Source organism: Dermochelys coriacea, chromosome 2 (assembly GCF_009764565.3).
Source record: "Dermochelys coriacea isolate rDerCor1 chromosome 2, rDerCor1.pri.v4, whole genome shotgun sequence".
Taxonomy (NCBI): Eukaryota; Metazoa; Chordata; order Testudines; family Dermochelyidae; genus Dermochelys; species Dermochelys coriacea.
The window spans coordinates 97,832,023-97,851,497 of record NC_050069.1 but is presented as its reverse complement, the minus strand read 5'-3'; the positions used below and the strand labels follow the sequence as shown (position 1 = coordinate 97,851,497).

Genomic DNA, 19,475 nt, shown 5'->3' with positions numbered 1-19,475 from the left:
ACTACATAATGCATGAAGAACAATCTGATTCCTCTTAGAGAAATGTACGGTAGTATTTAAATAATGAACTCTGATTGCTGTCTTTACCCTTTATTCAAAACAATTAAAGCATTATTTTCTACCATTATCCAGAGATCTAAAGAAATAGGATTTAGAGCAGCAGAGAGCACCAGACAGGATATGTCTACACTGCAATTTGACACCCACGGCTGGCCTGTGCCAGCTGACTTGGGCTCACAGGACTCAGGCTAAAGCGTGTTTAATTGCTGTGTAGACATTTAGGCTCTGACTGCAGCCTGGGCTCTGGGTCCCTTGAGGTGGGTCATTACTCATTGTTAGAAAATGGCAATTAGACAAAGGGTATTACATATAATACACTTGGATCATAATCACAACAGTATTATGAAATCAGATCAGCATCATAAAGCCTAGATGTATTCCATTAGATTATAACTACATCTTAGTCTGGCAGCAGGAGGAGGAAGATGTCCAAACATTTAAATGTTTACGTTATTTTAGTCTTATTAGTTTTTGAAAAAGTGTTTATTATAATAGGAGGTGCTTTGTAAAGCACAAGGGACAAAGGAGGACTAGAAAACCAGACAAGTCGAATAGTTGAAAAGAAAAAAGAAAAGGAGGACTTGTGGCACCTTAGAGACTAACAAATTTATTTGAGCATAAGCTTTCGTGAGCTACAGCTCACTTCATCGGATGCAACCAATAGAGTGAGCTGTAGCTCACGAAAGCTTATGCTCAAATAAATTTGTTAGTCTCTAAGGTGCCACAAGTACTCCTTTTCTTTTTGCGAATACAGACTAACACGGCTACTACTCTGAAACCTGTCATTTTATGAACATTGTTATAAACCCATAATTAGCTTAGTTGACCGAAGTACTAAACCTAAACAGATCTTATAAACTCTAAGTGCTCTTCTTTCTGCTATATGGTGATCAAGTGCCAGATGGCACATACACCCATTACTATAGATTAGCAGTGGTGTAAAATAAAGATGGGGGTAAAAAAACGCTTTTGCAACAATGCCTTCAAAAACTTGATAACAGTTAGTGCGCTGCTGTGCTGATACCACTGCCTATCACGTTTATCAATATTGTCTCATTGTTTCCTTGTACTTCCTTATCTATCTGTTGTCTCTCATCTTATCCTGAGATAATAAGCTCTGCACAAGGAGCATCTTTTTATTCTGTGTCTGTGCCTAGCCCAATGGGGTCCTGGTCCATGACTAATTCTCCTAAACGCTATGGTAATACAACTAATAAATAACATTGTCTCACCCCTTTTCTCAATAATGAGGTTGAGTTTTCTGCCAGGAAGCAGTAGTTTGGATATCGTTTAGAAAACGCAATTTGATTTTTTATTTTTTTTTTTAATTCAGAGAATAGTTGATGTCTGAAGAAAATATTACTCTCATAGGCCATCATGACCAGCAATAATACATTACAGCTGAACAGGATGAGAAAACTGAAGCCATCATTAGCATAGTCAAGGCTAAAATAATGATACCAGGCTGATGAGCAACCATGAAAAACAGCAGACAGTGAAGCACAGGACAGCTAAAGAGATGAATTCACACCTTTACAACGTATAACGGGAAGTGTGATCCTGACCTTACAGGAGAAGTGAAAGTGAATTAACAAAATAGAAAGGACATTTAACACACTGGACAGCAAAAGGATGAAACTGTAAATTAAAGAAGGAACTTCTAATGAGTGTAAAATGCCTTATTTGGGTAGTTGTATCAAATGTACATATTGAACGGCTATGTAGATAATATCATTGGAAAGTGGAGTTTTCCTATATACTGTGCTTACAAATGGCATGATGAGGATATGAAGTACTAATTTATTATTTGTGTTACAGTAGCACCAGTATTCAGAGACTCCCATTGAGTCTGTTGTTCCATTGGCCTAGAAACTGTACAAAAACACATAAGAGGCAGTCCCTACCCTCAAGAGTTTGCAATCTAAGTAAGGCAGATAAAGAGCATGAGGGGAAAATACAGGCACAGAAAAGTGAAGTGACTTACCCAAGGTTAAACTGCAGATCAAATGGGAGAGCCAAGAATAGAAACTGGGTCTTCCGATTCCCAGTTTATTTTTCTCTCTGCTAGAGAAGTATTAAGTGCCTCCTTCTAGGTTCTGAATACCTTCAACTCCCCTTGGAATCAGTGGGAGCTGAGGTGCATATCACATACAAGAGGCATTTACCACACCATAGTGTTGGATCTAAGAAACTGTGAGAGATCACAGGGCAGGCTCCATTTTTGGAAGATGCAAGAGTGTTGCACAATTAAAACTGTTAACTGCATGCCCAGTTGGGGACAAAATGAAACTTGCAAGAACTTTAATATTTTCAACAGGTTGCACTTATTTTAAACTATTAGAGTCTTAAAACTATTAGCACTTACTGGTTTTGATAGGCATTTGAAAGACATTATTTTCTTGAGACTACTAACATCAGCCACCCACTTACAGTGCTCTGTGGTGAGTTTAAGAGAGCAAACAGATTTATACAGAAAATACAGGCACTATATCCTTGAGAAACATTCTGTTATTATGGTGAAAAATAGCTGTGTGATAGTCTTGCACATATTGCATGTCAAAACTGATCCATAAACAAACATGCCCACAGACTACAATACCCACAAGATAGCTGCAAAAAAAAAAAAAAAAAAAAAAAAAAAAAGGAATAATAGAAAACATTGCTCCATCATAGCCTATTGTTGCTGATTCTTTGAACTGAATTTTTTTAATCTACTTCTGCTGTTGCTGAGGAGGAGAAATGTTCTTCCTTTTCCTTTTTCAGTTAACGTAAGTTCTTATTGGAACAACAGTTCTGGTGATTGAAGTCTTCTGACTTCATGGGTACAACACACATTGCAAGTTTTCTTGCAAGATCCAATCGACATTCTTCAATACTTTTTCTAGACTGACCATTCACAGGGATGATCAGCTAATCCCTTATTCCCACTAATTGCTCTGATGCAGACACCTGTCTCTTACTAGCTAGAATGAGATTACCAAGTCTCTTCCTTCAAAGCACCAAACAGATACTAGACATTCACTACTTATCTCAGACAAACATACGAATGGTCATACTGGGTCTGACCAATGGTTCATCTAGCCCAGTATCCTGTCCCCGACAGTGGCCAATGCCAGGTGCTTCAGAGGGAATGAGCAGAACAGGTAATCATCAAGTGATCCACCCCAGGTCGCCCATTCCCAGCTTTGGCAAACAGAGGCTAGGAACACTTCAGAGCATGGTCTTGCATCCCTGCCCATTCTGGCTACTAGCCACTGAGGGACCCTATCCTCCATGAATTTATCTAGTTCTTTTTTGAATCCTGTTACAGTCTTGGCCTTCACAACATCTTCTGGCAAAGAGTTCCACAGGTTGACTGTGCACTGTATGAATAAATACTTCCTTTTGTTTCTTTTATACCTGCTGCCTATTAATTTCATTTTGTGACCCCTAGGTTCTTGTATTGTGAGAAGGAATAAATAACACTTCCTTATTTACTATCTCCACACCAGTCATGGTTTTACAGACCTCTATCATATCTCCCCTAATCATCTCTTTTCCAACATGAAAAATCCCAGTCTTATTAATCTCTCCTTATAGGGAAGCTGTTCCAAACCCCTAATCATTTGTTGCACTTTTCTGAACCTTTTCCAATTCCAATACATCTTTTTTTGAGATGGGGCAACCACATCTGCACGCAGTATTCAAAATGTGGGCATACCATGGATTTATATAGAGGCAATATGATATTTTCTGTCTTATCTTTTTCCTAATGATTCCCAACATTCTGTTAGTATTTTTGACTCTCGTTACACATTGAGTGGATGTTTTCAGAACCATTCACAGTGACTCCAAGATATCTCTCGAGTGGTAACAGCTAATTTAAAACTGATCATTTTGTATGTATAGTTGGACTTCAGTTTTACAATGTGCATTACTTCGCATTTATCAACACTGAATTTCATCTGCCATTTTATTGTCTATTCTGATTAATGTTTTTAAATGAAGGATCTGTATTCTTTTTCTAGTCTTAAGTTATCCAGTTCCTAGAGGGAGCTTATTTTGAAGTGTACTGATAATACTATTAATACTTTGTACCTGTGTAGCACCTTTCAACCCAAAGCCTCGCATAGCTGAGCATACAGGGAGTCATTCTGCACTAGCTGAAGCTTCCAAGTGTAATGCTATGGACAATACATTCCGGTAACTTAACATACCAAAGACCAGGTACAGTAATACTGATATTCAATAGCAAGAAACATCCTTAGCCAATTCCAACTTCACATTTTTCCAGATAGTCATATAGAGTCTCAAGTATGTAACACCAAACATAAGAAATATCGAGGAAACTTCACAAAACGCAGAAGTATGTTGTCAACAACATAAAACAAACATCCCTATTATAAGTTTTTTCCTCAGAAAATATTTAAATATATGCCTCTTAACAGAAACTAATGGTCATGTGACCATTTTAGAACACTGGTTTTACTTAAGTAACTTGCACGAGGGAGAAGCAATTTTGTACTTACTCTTTTTCCTTCTGTAAGACTTTCTGTGACTCATCCAATTGCAAATGCAAAGCAGAAACATGTATTAATTCATTCTTTTGAATGTTGTCGAGCCTTTGTCTAGGCTTTTCCAGACTGATACCAGGAGCAAAGGAGTCAGGAAGCCTCAGATTGAATCTCATAGCTTGGTTCTTTCTTAATGTGTTTTCAGTTGTCTCTACCTCCTGAAGAAAAAAAAAAAAAACACAAGAACAAAACATCCTAAGCCAGAAAGACCAACATATGAAAGGAACAGCCATCTCATAATGAAGTCTACAAGGACTGTCATGCTCTTCAAACATGTACAGCCGCACAGAAGGAAGAATCACATACCTTGAAGAAAAGGAGTACTTTTGGCACCTTAGAGACTAAAATTTATTTGAGCATAAGCCTTCGTGAGCTACAGCTCACTTCATCGGATGCATTCAATGGAAAATACAGTGGGGAGATTTATATACACACACACAGAGAACATGAAACAATGGGTTTATCATACACACTGTAAGGAGAATGATCACTTAAGGTGAGTTATTACCAGCAGGTAGGGAGGGAGGGGGGAAGGAAAAAAACCTTTTGTGGTGATAATCAAGGCCATTTCCAGCAGTTGACAAGAACATCTGAGAACAGTGGGGGGTTGCGGGGTGGGGGATAACATGAGGAAATAGTTTTACTTTGTGTAATGACCCATCCACACCCAGTCTCTATTCAAGCCTAAGTTAATTGTATCCAGTTTTCAAATTAATTCCAACTCAGCAGTCTCTCCTTGGAGTCTGTTTTTGAAGTTTTTTTTGTTGAAGAATAGCCACTCTCAGGTCTGTAATCAAGTGACCAGAGAGATTGAAGTGTTCTCCAACTGGTTTTTGAATGTTATAATTCTTGACGTCTGATTTGTGTCCATTCATTCTTTAAGCAGAGACTGTCCAGTTTGGCCAATGTACATGGCAGAGGGGCATTGCTGGCACATGATGGCATATATCACATTGGTAGATGCGCAGGTGAACGAGCCTCTGATAGTGTGGCTGATGTGATTAGGCCCTACGATGGTGTCCCCTGAATAGATATGTGGACAGAGTTGGCAATGGGCTTTGTTGCAAGGACAGGTTCCTGGGTTAGTGGTTCTGTTGTGTGGTTGCTGGTGAGTATTTGCTTCAGGTTGGGAGGCTGTCTGTAAGCAAGGACTGGCCTGTCTCCCAAGATCTGTGAGAGCGATGGGTCATCCTTCAGGATAGGTTATAGATCCTTGATGATGTGTTGGAGAGGTTTTAGTTGGGGGCTGAAGGTGATGGCTAGTGGCGTTCTGTTGTTTTCTTTGTTGGGCCTGTCCTGTAGTAGGTGACTTCTGGGTACTCTTCTGGCTCTGTCAATCTGTTTCTTCACTTCAGCAGGTGGGTATTGTAGTTGTAAGAATGCTTGAGAGAGATCTTGTAGGTGTTTGTCTCTGTCTGAGGGGTTGGAGCAAATGCGGTTATATCGTAGAGCTTGGCTGTAGACAATGGATCGTGTGGTGTGATCTGGGTAAAAGCTGGAGGCATGTAGGTAGGAATAGCAGTCAGTAGGTTTCCAGTATAGGATGGTGTTTATGTGACCATCGCTTATTAGCACCGAAGTGTCCAGGAAGTGGATCTCTTGTGTGGACTGGTCCAGGCTGAGGTTGATGGTGGGATGCAAATTGTTGAAATCATGGTGGAATCATGGAAGCAAGGTCTCTGTGGGTTCCCTTAACCCACCCGGCAATATTGTTAATCTATCCAACTATACTCTTAGCCCAGCAGAAGAATCTGTCCTATCTTGGGGCCTCTCCTTTTGCCCCTCCACCACCCATGAACATGATACAGTTCTGTGGTGACCTAGAAACCTATTTTCAACCTCTCCGACTCAAGGAATATTTCCAACATACCTCTGGACAACATACAAACCCACAGAGACCTTCCCTACCAGCACTACAGAAAGAAGGATTCTGGGTGGACTCCTCCTGAAGGTCGAAACAACAGACTCGTCTTCTACATAGAGTGCTTCTGTCAACGTGCACGGGCTGAAATTGTGGAAAAGCAGCATCACTTGCCCCATAACCTCAGCCGTGCAGAACACAATGCCATCCACAGCCTTAGAAACAACTCTGACATCATAATCAAAAAGGCTGACAAAGGAGGTGCTGTCGTCATCATGAATAGGTCGGAATATGAACAAGAGGCTACTAGGCAGCTCTCCAACATCACTTTGTACAAGCCATTACCCTCTGATCCCACTGAGGGTAACCAAAAGAAACTACAGCATTTCCTCAAAAAACTCCCTGAAAAAGCACAAGAACAAATGCACACAGACGCACCCCTGGAACCCCGACCTGCGAACAAGATCCATAAACCTGGAAATCCTGGATGCCCCGTCATCTCAGGCACTGGCACCCTGACAGCAGGATTGTCTGGCTATGTAGACTCCCTCCTCAGGCCCTATGCTACCAGCACCTTCAGCTATCTTCGAGACACCACTGACTTCCTGAAGAAACTACAATCCATTGGTGATCTTCCTAAAAACACCATCCTGGCCACTATGGATGTAGAAGCCCTCTACACCAACATTCCACGCAAAGATGGACTACAAGCCATCAGGAACAGTATCCCTGATAATGTCACGGCTAACGTAGTGGCTGAACTTTGTGACTTTGTTCTCCATCCATAACTATTTCACATTTGGGGATAATACCTTCAAATCTGCGGCACTGTGATGGGTACCAGCATGGCCCCACAGTATGCCAACATTTTTATAGCTGACTTAGGACAACGCTTCCTCAGCTCTCATCTCCTAATGCCCCTACTCTACTTGCACTACATTGATGACACTTCATCATCTGGATCCATGGAAAAGAAGCCCTTGAGGAATTACACCATGATTTCAACAATTTGCATCCCACCATCAACCTCAGCCTGGACCAGTCCACACAAGAGATCCACTTCCTGGACACTACAGTGCTAATAAGCGATGGTCACATAAACACCATCCTATACTGGAAACCTACTGACTGCTATTCCTACCTACATGCCTCCAGCTTTTACCCAGATCACACCACACGATCCATTGTCTACAGCCAAGCTCTACGATATAACCGCATTTGCTCCAACCCCTCAGACAGAGACAAACACCTACAAGATCTCTATCAAGCATTCTTACAACTACAATACCCACCTGCTGAAGTGAAGAAACAGATTGACAGAGCCAGAAGAGTACCCAGAAGTCACCTACTACAGGACAGGCCCAACGAAGAAAACAACACAACGCCACTAGCCATCACCTTCAGCCCCCAACTAAAACCTCTCCACACATCATCAGGATCTACACCTATCCTGAAGGATGACCATCACTCTCACAGATCTTGGGAGACAGGCCAGTCCTTGCTTACAGACAGCCTCCCAACCTGAAGCAAATACTCACCAGCAACAACATACCACACATCAGAACCACTAACCCAGGAACCTATCCTTGCAACAAGCCGTTGCCAACTCTGTCCACATATCTATCAGGGATACCATCATAGGGCCTAATCCCATCAGCCACACTATCAGAGGCTCATTCACCTGTGCATCTACCAATGTGATATATGCCATCATGTGCTAGCAATGCCCCTCTGCCATGTACATTGGTCAAATTGGACAGTCTCTACGTAAAAGAATAAATGGACCACAAATCATAATTGTAAGAATTGTAACATTCAAAAACTAATTGGAAAACAGTTCAATCTCTCTGGTCACTCGATTACAGACCTGAGAGTGGCTATTCTTCAAGAAAAAAAAACTTCAAAAACGGACTCCAAGGAGAGACTGCTGAATTGGAATTAATTTGCAAACTGGATACAATTAACTTAGGCTTGAATAGAGACTGGGTGTGGATGGGTCATTACACAAAGTAAAACTATTTCCTCATGTTATTCCCCCGCCCCCCCCGCAACCCCCACTGTTTTCTCAGATGTTCTTGTCAACTGCTGGAAATGGCCTACCTTGATATCACCACAAGATTTTCTTCTTTCCCCCACCTCCCTACCTGCTGGTATGGCTTATCTTAAGTGATCACTCTCCTTACAGTGTGTATGATAAACCCATTGTTTCATGTTCTCTGTGTGTGTGTGTGTGTGTGTGTGTGGTGTGTATAAATCTCTCTCTGTTTTTTTCCACCAAATGCATCCGATGAAGTGAGCTGTAGCTCACGAAAGCTTATGCTCAAATAGTTGTTAGTTTCTAAGGTGCCACAAGTACTCCTTTTCTTCAAAGTATGTGATTTTTCCTTCTGTGTGGCTGTACATGTACATGGACTCCTTTTCTTTTTGCGAATACAGACTAACATGGCTGCTACTCTGATACCTGTCACATACCTTGCATATCAATATGTGAGGCCAATAGACTGTGGTAAGTAATGCCTGACCGCCTTGATGATCAGCTAGCGTGGTTGGTGGCACTCTACACCAGGAGTCTCAAACACGCAGCCCTCGATGCGCATGCGGCCCATGGAGTTATTTTCTACAGCCTGCCATAGACGCTGACTCCATGGTTGCTCAGGGGCTGGAGCATGCACAGGGAAAAATTAGTGGGTGCTCTGCATCCAAGCTCCCCACTCCCCCGCCTACCTCCCAGCACTTGCTGCCACCAAACAGCTGTTGCACGCTCTGGGGGGATTGGACAGGAGGAGTGGAAATGTGGTGTGCTCAGGGGAGGAGATGGGGAGGAGGAGGGGCCAGGGCGGGGATTTGGGGAAGGTGTTGGAATAGGGGCAGGGAGGGGGCGTGTTTTGTTGTTTAAGTGAAGTGGTTTGGCATTCTGCTTTGGCTGCTGTCTGCCGAAGGTGGAAGGTTTGCAGCGCTGTGGGATGAGCGATTTGGGTGGGAAGTTCTCTTCAGGGTGGGGGTTGGATGGTTTTGTTTACTTGAATCAGATCAATGTGCCTTTATCCCCCATGCTCTCAAGACAGCACCTCCTGCTATAAGACATGTGCTCACACACTGCACATGCTCCCTGCCTACAAACTGCAGCTGGCTGCTCCTAAGCGTTTTCCATTCTTTTGTGTACATGACTAGGAGCTCTTCCCCCACAGGAATGGTTACAACAGAACATCGCCTTGTGGAAGCTAGTGTCCTCTTGCCTTTAAACCCCAGCCCAAGTGCTCAGAGCTGGGGGACTCTCAAGGACTGCATCTTGCACATGTTGCCATACCTCTGGCCCCAGAGCCCTTAAATCAACAAGAGTCACAAGAGACTTGACCACTGGAGCCTAAGCTGAGACCAGCAAACTTATATCATGTATCACCAGTTTGGCTTGAAATCCTAGATTTCAGGAGGTGAGAGCCAAGTGCCTGGCCCAGGCTTTCGGTTTTCCCTTCAGATCAATCCCGCTTGATACCTCCAGAGTAGCTGACGGGGCAGGCGAGCCATTCAGCATCACCCCACACATCTCAAGATTTCAGTGATGCAGCCCTCGGGCCAATGTGTTAGTCCTCATGTGGCCCTCGTGGTAATTTCAGTTTGAGACCCCTGCTCTACACCCCAAAAAAGATGTATCCAACCAGAGTGGTGTGAAGCCAAGGGTCTATTTCTCTCAGGCATTGAAATATTCTTTCCAACTAGCATTTTGAAAAAGTCCCAGATATGACCCCGAATCCAAATCCATTGATGTCCACTGGGTTTTTTCTGGAGGGACGGAAATGGTGCAGGGGAAGGGAACAGAGTTTATGCCTAAATACATTTCTGTTTTGTGAAGGCAAATGATTTTGCATAAAGAATTGTGGGAACAAAATTTAATCCATAAGTAAGTATATTGAAGTTCTCCCAAGAGAAATCCAGCTAACTCAGAAATACAATAATTGTGTTTTCCTCCAATTAGTTTATAAACTAATTCGTTTCTCTCAATAAACCTCTGTACTGTTCTGACAATTCTGTCGACTGACATTACCAAAACTTTTTAACATGTCTGAAAATTATATTATAAAGATACTATAAATTAGGTAATGGATATTTCCAGGCAATTTTAACACGCTGAAACTATAAAACCTCAAATTGAAGCTGGTATATTATCCTTCATCAGTGAAGGAGATATACTATTAAATATATTTTTGTCATTCCCTCCTTTAGGCCCTGCACATTAACACATTTTAGTCACTCTGAAACATAGTTATAACATACGTCTGCGCAGATTCGAGACTTGGGGTGAAGTTTCAGCCCTGTTGAAGTCAATGGAAAATCTTTAGGGCCAGAGTTTCACCATTGGACTATACAGAAAATACTGTTTGGGTGTTCATTGATTTGAGTTCTGTATTACAGTGGTTTTGAGTTTTAAATAGGATTGCTAAATAACAAATAGCACACTGTAATTGTCTTCTATAACAAAGATAGATGCACTGATCATAATGTGCATGTTTAGTAGTAAAGTCAGGAGAAGTATTACACTTTTTATGGATGTCAGTGGCGATTAAATGAATAGATTAAAAGACCAATGTGTATACCTTGAATAATCACTTTGTCTAATTAAATGAATTCATTTTAAAATAAATATTGCAAATATAGTTTTAAAAGGATCCTTTGTGTAAAAATAATTAGGAACATAGTGTTTTGTATTTATTTCATTTCTTCTTAGAGTAAATGAAAAATATCTTCGTTACATGATGTGACCACTCGTCGAGGTCAGCCTGACAAAAAAAAGTTGGATGATGATGATGATAATGATAATAATACCACCACCAGGACAAATCATAACACAGCACAACATTTTCATTAAGCCTGGTGAACTACCAGGAAACTGCCTAACACATAAGAATCAAATTACTGGCTAGTCCTCCTGAATAAGGTTCAAATATAATTTTCCAATTGTTGCAAAAATCTTAGAGTTCATAATAAACTTGAGGCCAAAATTCTTTGGAGTAATTACATTAGCAAAGAATTTGGCTCTATGTCTAAGCCCCTTTTCTGAGTGTGCATACAGAAGAAACACACAACAAAATGTATAATCAGTCAGAATCTTTTTTCAGGTTGATTCTCAAGTGCCAGTAAAATGTTTACTCAGGGTCAAAGCACAGGGTAGTTCACCTCACAGCAGTGTCAGTGGAAATTCCAACAAAAGATGTACATGATGAAGGCCCCGATTCGTAGTCTATTCACGTCAATGCAAAGTTTGAGTTGACTGGGCTTTGAATCAGGCCTATATACAGGTTATAAAACCTCAATACAGGTTATAGGTGATGCTGTTTAAGATGGGTATATAATATATATCCAGGGCTTGGAATGAATACCTACAAAAAAAGAGGGTACAGTTCATTTGCTAAAACTAGCTCCTTTATTTTAAAACAGGCAACTGTAGAGCTGGAAAAGTTGCACCAAGCTATTCTACTCATTAAGAGTCCATGGCCACCTTCTGATCCTATATTAGCAAGAAACAACATAACTACAGTCCTGGCTCTTTAATAATACTCCTGTTCTGCAGGAAGGGGATGTCCCCCCGCCTCCCTCAAGGAACTCAAGTTATTCACTAGAATCTAGAATTAACTGTGAAGGGCAGGAAGAATTTTGGAAGACCAGACTATATAAATTGCTTCCACTCATTTTCAGTTCTACCTGTGTCCATAGACCAGTAAAGACATTAATGACTGGACACCAGAAAATCTACATTGCTTTTTGAAGGGGGAAAAATTATACAAGTCATAGGGGAGCCCAAATCATCATCTCAGGTAACTGCCCTCATGACAACTGTTTATATATGAGTGATAATGCAAATTGGTCTTCTAGTTTATATATAAACAAAGCTTTATGTACCGAAATTTTAGTAATGGAGACAAGCATACATGTACAATGTTACCATGAAGCATAGAAAAGTAGACCTTATGTAGTCTTGCTAAAAATGAAGATTTCTGAAGATACAAAATGTATAGTTCCCTTTACCTTATGTGTTTCTTGTACTACAAGGATCTTGTTCTTGATCACATCTTTAACAGGTTCTTGTTCCAGACACACAAATGGGTACTCCTTTTCTGTCATACAGGGCATCTCTGAGAAATTGGGTTTCTTTTTCCAAGTGACTTCAGTTTCCCACTCTTCCTTTTCAATTAGTAAGTCTTGATTTAGCTTTTTCAGTGTATTCAGTTCCTTCATTGTGGTCTCCAGTTTGATTCTCAGTTGTCTCCCTTCCTCCCGGGCTTTATTCCTTTCTGCTCTAACTTTGCTCCATTTCTCCCGCCAGTTGGCTGTGCAGTCTGACCACCAGCGCATGGTCTTCTCCATTTGGGCCGCTCTAGCCTTAACTTCTTCCAGCTCCCGAAGTCGGAGCTCTTCAGAAATCTCCCAGTCATTGTTGTTACTAATATGCATACAAGGATGATGAGAGGAGTATGGATGGAGCCTTTGAGATGGTAAACTTGAGTTACAGAGGTTACCTGTTGCTTTGCAAGCTTCAGCTAGTTCATAAGATTGTCTTTGTTGGGTCCTGAAAAGCTGTGTCTTGTCAGATAATTTATGGACAGAGTCTAGATTCATGTTTCAATTCTTAATCTAATTTCACACCTAAAACAGATAAGGAGAATTGAATATTAGTTATAAATAACTACACATGTCCAATAAATTAGAAAATCTTTAGAACCATGAGCACATCAGAAGTCAGATGGTAGATTCCACTTTACTTTTCTGCCCAAGCTATGATGCCCTTAAGTTTTTGTTCAAGCAAAATCTCAGAATTTGCATGCATAAGAAAAGAATACAACAAAACTAATGATCTCAAGACTTCATCCTCTCAAGAAAATTAAGATTTCCATAAGGGGTGACATATAGCAGTCTCAACACCAAGAGCAGCACAGGGATCGTCTATCCCCATTCTTCTTTGCTACCGTCATCTACAGAACACTTCCCACATGAAACTAACTCAGCTCTGCTAGCCAGTGCTTGGGGTGAGAGGAGTAAAACCTTGATTCCACCCATTCCCCACTTCTCTATAACCGCTTCTACTCACCTGCTTGGGGAAAGGGATGACTAGTACTTACTTTCAGCCCCACACACAGAGTGGTGAATTGAGCAGGCTGCATAGGGCAGTCACTTGTGCCCCCTTACTCACCTACTCAGTATCTTAAGGAAAAGTGACAGTCCTGCCAGTATCAACAGAAGAATGGATACTGTAGGTAAGCATTGCTACTTCTACAAACCAACATCTAGCTTGTTTCAGTGATTTATATATTATGGTGATTAGTTTTTAAAGTTATTACATTAATTTGAAAAACAACCTAAATGAAAGTCCAGTAACAAATTATTTACCAACATTTCATCTTGAAAAAATTAAAGCAATTAACAAGTTATTTTAGCGTAATGCTTTGCTCTCATTTTTATGCATATTAGCCAGGAGCTTCTGCAGTTTTTTTTCAATCACCAATCAGATGTTCCCAGACAGTTTTAATTGGTATTTGACTTTGCAGAACATTCATATTATTTGTCATTTATTAAATGTTTCTGGATCATTGTTACAACATAACTATATCTACACTGCAGCTAGTAGTGCGATTCCTTTGCTCTTTACATTATAAGAAATCTGTCTCTCTTCAAAGACAGTAGCTGACTGAGAGACACACATTGCTCTCTCTCATAGAGACTTTATTTTTATTCTTGCTTCTTGTTTTCACAAATTTAAACTACAAGTCATACTATACCAAAAGTATGTGGTTGTTTTTTCTGTATAGAAATGTCATAAAACAGAATTATGAGATAAAGTTGCATCATTCAGCATCAGAAGCAACAGTAAGGACAAAATTACAAGCTGGATAATAAGTACCAAGTACAAAAAAGTACCAAAAGTTCTTGAAGGAGTTTAATATCTGGACTTCAGTGTAACTCCACTCTTTTGGGAAAAAAAAGCTGAAATATGTATTTACTCTATCACAAACCCTCCTCTCCATTCTCAATGTTGCGCATAGCTATACAATGCTGATTAAGAGAAGAGGAATATTATGCAGAAGGATTTATATTTCCACCTAAAATTGGACATTTGTTGATGTTCACGTAGATAAGGGTAAGTAGTGGTTTTGCTTATTGAAAACACTCTCGGGGCCATACAAGTAGTATTGGATGCAGCCCACGATGGTAAATAGGTTGAGAACTACTACTTTAGAGGGAGATTGATACCTATTTCCCAATTTTGGTTATACAAAACCCCAGACTTTTATAACTACGCCCAAAGAAGTTGTCTGAGGATCACCTGTTATAAAAGGCCAAAATCAAAGGCCCAAGCTGTATAAAAGGAAAGAATGAAGAATTCATGGCTGTTCTGGTTCTCAATCTAAGACAGTTATGATCTTGTAGGTTTTGAAGGGCTAATACCTCTCAGAGACCAAAATTGGAGCTGGGGAACTCTGGTAAGCTTTTTAGCATGTGCGTAAGTACTTTTTTTTAAATGTTATTTCTGTGATACATTCACTTTAAGAATAAATGCGTGCTTGCTTAGAAAGAGTCGTGTGGTAACTTACAACAGTGGGCCGTTAGACTGTTTATAGCCTTTGGAGAGAAAGCAAAACACAGGCTGACCTTTGAGGCAGGTCTGGGTTGCTGAGGAGACCACTGTATAGGTAGAGAACTGCACAGCCTGCAAAATCTTGGGCAGGAAGGAGAGCACTGAAGAGCCAAAAGTCTAGAGTGGGTTCACTTGAGCGATTATGGAGGAGTTGCCCTGAATTGTGACAATGGGATCAAACCCTTGGGAAACAGGCTATGATGTGACCCCCTTGAGCAATGTCACAGTCTATCATAGTGCACACAATTTGAGGAAAAACGTCATTGATGAAGCAAAAAGAAAAGGAGTACTTGTGGCACCTTAGAGACTAACAAATTTATTTGAGCATAAGCTTTTGTGAGCTACAGCTCAGTTCATCAGATGCATTTGGTGGAAAATACAGTGAGGAGATATATATATACACACACACACACACACACACACACACACCATGAAACAATGGGTTTTATCATACACACTGTAAGGAGAGTGATCACTGAATATCTATTCAGGGAACACCATCATAGGGCCTAATCACATCAGCCACACTATCAGAGGCTCATTCACCTGCGCATCTACCAATGTGATCTATGCCATCATGTGCCAGCAATTTGTATCAGTTGAAAGCCTCTGCTATAATGGATGTGTGGATAGAACACGTGCAATCAAATCTTGGCCAGATAGACTGTATGGCCCCGTGGATAGAACACTGGACTGGGACTCAAGAAACAAGATATATTCCCTGATTTCCACCTGGTCTACTGAGTGACCTTTTGCAAGTTGCTGCACCTCTTTACCTCAGTTTCCCCATCTGAAAAAATCAGGATGATACTAACCTTTTCTGTAATGCACTTTGAGATCTACAGATGAAAAGTGCTATGTAGAAAAAAAAAAACACAACTATGTATTACTACATATTCCAAACTGACAAATAATATAAAGACAGGGCTAGCCCTAAAGATTGTGGCACTAGATATTTGCTGCTTTTCCTTTCTATCACAGAAGGTCCACTAACACAGTCAGTCAAAATCAAGATTTTACATCTCCTATTTTCCTCCACAAGCCACTTATTCTGCATGCATGGCAGTACCGTGTTGTAGGGAGGCCAGATAAAGATAATATTGCATAGCATTTTAACCGTCTTATGCATATAGAATAGGGATCGGCAACCTCTGGCTCGTGCAGGATAAGCCCCCTGGCAGACCAGGCCGGTTTGTTTACCTGCCACGTCCACAGGTTTGGCTGATCGCAGCTCGCACTGACCGCAGTCCACCACTCCAGGCCAATTGGGGCTGCGGGAAGCAGTGGCCAGCACATCCCTCAGCCCGCACCGCTTCCCGCAGCCCCCATTGGCCTGGAACAGTAAACTGCGGCCAGTGGGAGCCGTGATCGGCCAAATCTGTGAATGCGGCAGGTAAACAAACCAGCCCAGCCCGCCAGGGCGCTTACCCGGTGGGCCGCGGGCCAAAGGTTGCAGATCCCGGACATAGACCATACTGTACAATTGACAGCTAATTAACCCTCATAACAGCCTTATGAGGCAGCATTACTTGCATTTCACCATTGGGATACTTGGGGCAGTGTTTAAGGTGCAGATTTTCAAAAATGATCTGTAATTTTGAGTATCCAACTTAAAATAACTCAGCCTGTTTTACCAGAAATGATGAGCACTTGCAGTTTCAATAGATTTGAATTGGATTTGGCCACTCAAAATTACAGGCCATTTTTGAAAACTGTTGCTGTAAGTATGTCTTTTCCAAGGTCTAGACCAGGCAATGGCAAAGGTGAGATCAGAGTCATCAACCTACTAGACAGCATTGCTAATCCATGTTATCAACAACATCTCTAACAGTGTAAAAGATCTGGCATGGAAAAGATACATACACACACACACAAAGCCAGAACAGCAAATTGTATTATTAGAATACCCACATGGATCCTAAAACACTGTGGACACAATCTGAAGTTCCTTTATTGATTCTAGGGCTCATCAGCCGAGCCCCTGGCATCAGAACTCCTCAGAGCCACAGGGAACAGTGGCTAGCCAGAACACAGTGTGTTCCAGCCACAGCTCTATGCCAGTGGAGGGTTAATGGTGGAAACCTTATCCTGGGGATATTCTCTGGTGGGTATTTTCAATGTGGTAAAAAAAAAAGTGCCATAATGCAGGGATGCATCGAGCCATGATTATGGAAAAAACCTCTAACAAAATATTCTGTGTGGTTTACAGTAATAAAGTGGAATTCTCCGTGACACCTTAACTAACATTTAATCTGATTTCAACAGCTACTTTGTTAGATTTGTAAATCATAAAATCCTTGACCAATCATTTTCTCTGGAGATGAATGATTTCATTACCCTTGACTCACTCACTAGGTAGACTTCTGAGTTTGAGCAGTTATTTACAATGAATGTCACTTTCAGTTATTGAAAAACCATTTACTATATGACCAGGAAAGGTTCTGTCATAAATATAAAGGGAAGGGTAACAACCTTCTTGCATATAGTACTATAAAATCCCTCCTGGCTAGAGGCACAAAATCCTTTTACCTGTAAAGGGTTAAGAAGATCAGGAAAGCTGGCTGGCACCTGACCAAAAGGACAAATAAGGGGACAAAATACTTGCAAATCTGGGGGGTTTGTGGGGGAGGGGGAAGTTTTGGTCTGTCTGTTCTGTGTGCTTGCCGGACACAGATCAAGGAAGCAAGCAATCGAACTCCATTAGAATTAGTAAGTACTAGCAAGGGAATGTGTTAGCTTATTTTTGTTTTGGCTTGTGATTTTCTCTGTGCTGAGAGGAAGGTGTATTCCTGGTTTTTCTTTTTGTAACTTTTGTAAAGTTTGTCCCAGAGGGAAATCCTCTGTGTTTTTGAATCTTTTGTTACTCTGTAAAGTTTTTTCCATCCTGATTTTACAAAGGTGATTTTTACCTTTTTTAAATAAAATCCTTCTTTTAAGAACCTGACTGATTTCTCTATTGTCCTAAGACCCAGGGGTTTGGGTCTGTGATCACTTTGTAACCAATTGGTTAGGATATTATTCTCAAGCCTCCCCAGGAAAGGGGGTGTAAGGGCTTGGGGGATATTTTGGGGAGTAGGGATGCCAAGTGGTCCTTTCCCTGATTATTTGTTAAGTCACTTGGTGGTGGCAGCATACCGTTCAAGGACACAGTGGAATTTGTACCTTGGGAAAATTTTTAACCTAAGCTGATAAAAATATGCTTAGGGGGTCTTTCATGTGGGACCCCACGTCTGTACCTAGAGTTCAAAGTGTGGAGGGAACCCCAATAGGTTCCAAGACCATTTTGATGAGCAACTAATAAATGTGGTTGCAGTCAACTGTATTATCTCTGTTGTCAGGCCAGTTATCTGGCAAAAATGCAGGCCTCCTAATTTTCAAAAGGAAGGGAGTTCCATTGATGAGGTCCCTGAACCAAGAAGGCCCTGAACTTGGCCCAGTTCAGACATAACCAAAGGAGAGTCAGGTTTAATTGGCTTTCTGACTTCAAATACCAGGAAAATAGCAAGTTGTGGGTGTATGTAGAGATAATTGTCAAGAACCTGAAGCCTGGATTATTAATTTTCAAAATTATAATAAATTGAATGAGTAAAAGATATTCAAGGCTCCCACATCATGGGGAAACGATGTATTAGTACAATAAACTTAAAATAATTTTCCTTATCCTTCCAAAGAAGTTTCAGAGTTATTCATTTGAAAACTTTCAAGACATGCAAGTAACTTTTAGTCTGCTAGTAATTTGCAGTCACTTTGTAATTGGGTATTGGTATGAGGAGGGCTCTTCTACAAATTAAGTCTGATTTCCTCCCCTTCCTCCAACTGGCCAGATGTGAAAAGATGTTGATTCCTTCCTTCAGCATTTGGCTTGAACTTTTTCTTCTGTTTTAAATCATTTCTTTAGTTAGGGACAGGTTGGTAGTTATTTAATCTATTATGACAAGCTATCAGATGGTACTCAGAGGCAAATAAAACTACTCAAAGACAATGCTTAGACCACACTGTAGCACAAAAAGATCAATCTAAATGGTTAGATGAGTAGCTTGATAAAACCACCATGACACATCCTAGCTATCCCTCCCATTATGGAAGATGCATGGGCTGAGCTCCCCAGCTACGTACCAAATTCCAAAGAGGCACTGCAGCAGAACCTTTGAATAAATTTTATTTTCTGCCAAAAAGTGTTTCAGCTTTGGGGCCTTCAGGTTTTTTGGTTAAAAATTAAAAAATACTAGGCAGATAAGAAACACGGTTCATGGAAAAATTTGTTAACTTGAAAAAGCAATTTTTTTTTGGTCAAAAACGAGTTTTGACAGAGAAATTGTGATCAGCCATGCTGAGTGATCTCAATTTCTGATCACTAATTCCTGGAAATATTAAT

General features: G+C 40.8%; 1 protein-coding gene across 1 annotated transcript in view; it reads right to left on the bottom strand.

Annotated features, from left to right (window-relative positions):
* CCDC102B (coiled-coil domain containing 102B) overlaps nucleotides 1-19,475 on the bottom strand; it is a 371,099-nt gene that overhangs the window by 307,067 nt on the left and 44,557 nt on the right. Inside the window, exons 2-3 of the mRNA XM_038388290.2 lie at nucleotides 12,496-13,113; nucleotides 4,569-4,771 (exon numbers count right to left, since the gene is read on the bottom strand). Of these exons, the coding sequence (XP_038244218.2) occupies nucleotides 4,569-4,771; nucleotides 12,496-13,086 (794 nt within the window). The 5' untranslated portion in view covers nucleotides 13,087-13,113. The remainder of the gene's footprint in view (nucleotides 1-4,568; nucleotides 4,772-12,495; nucleotides 13,114-19,475) is intronic.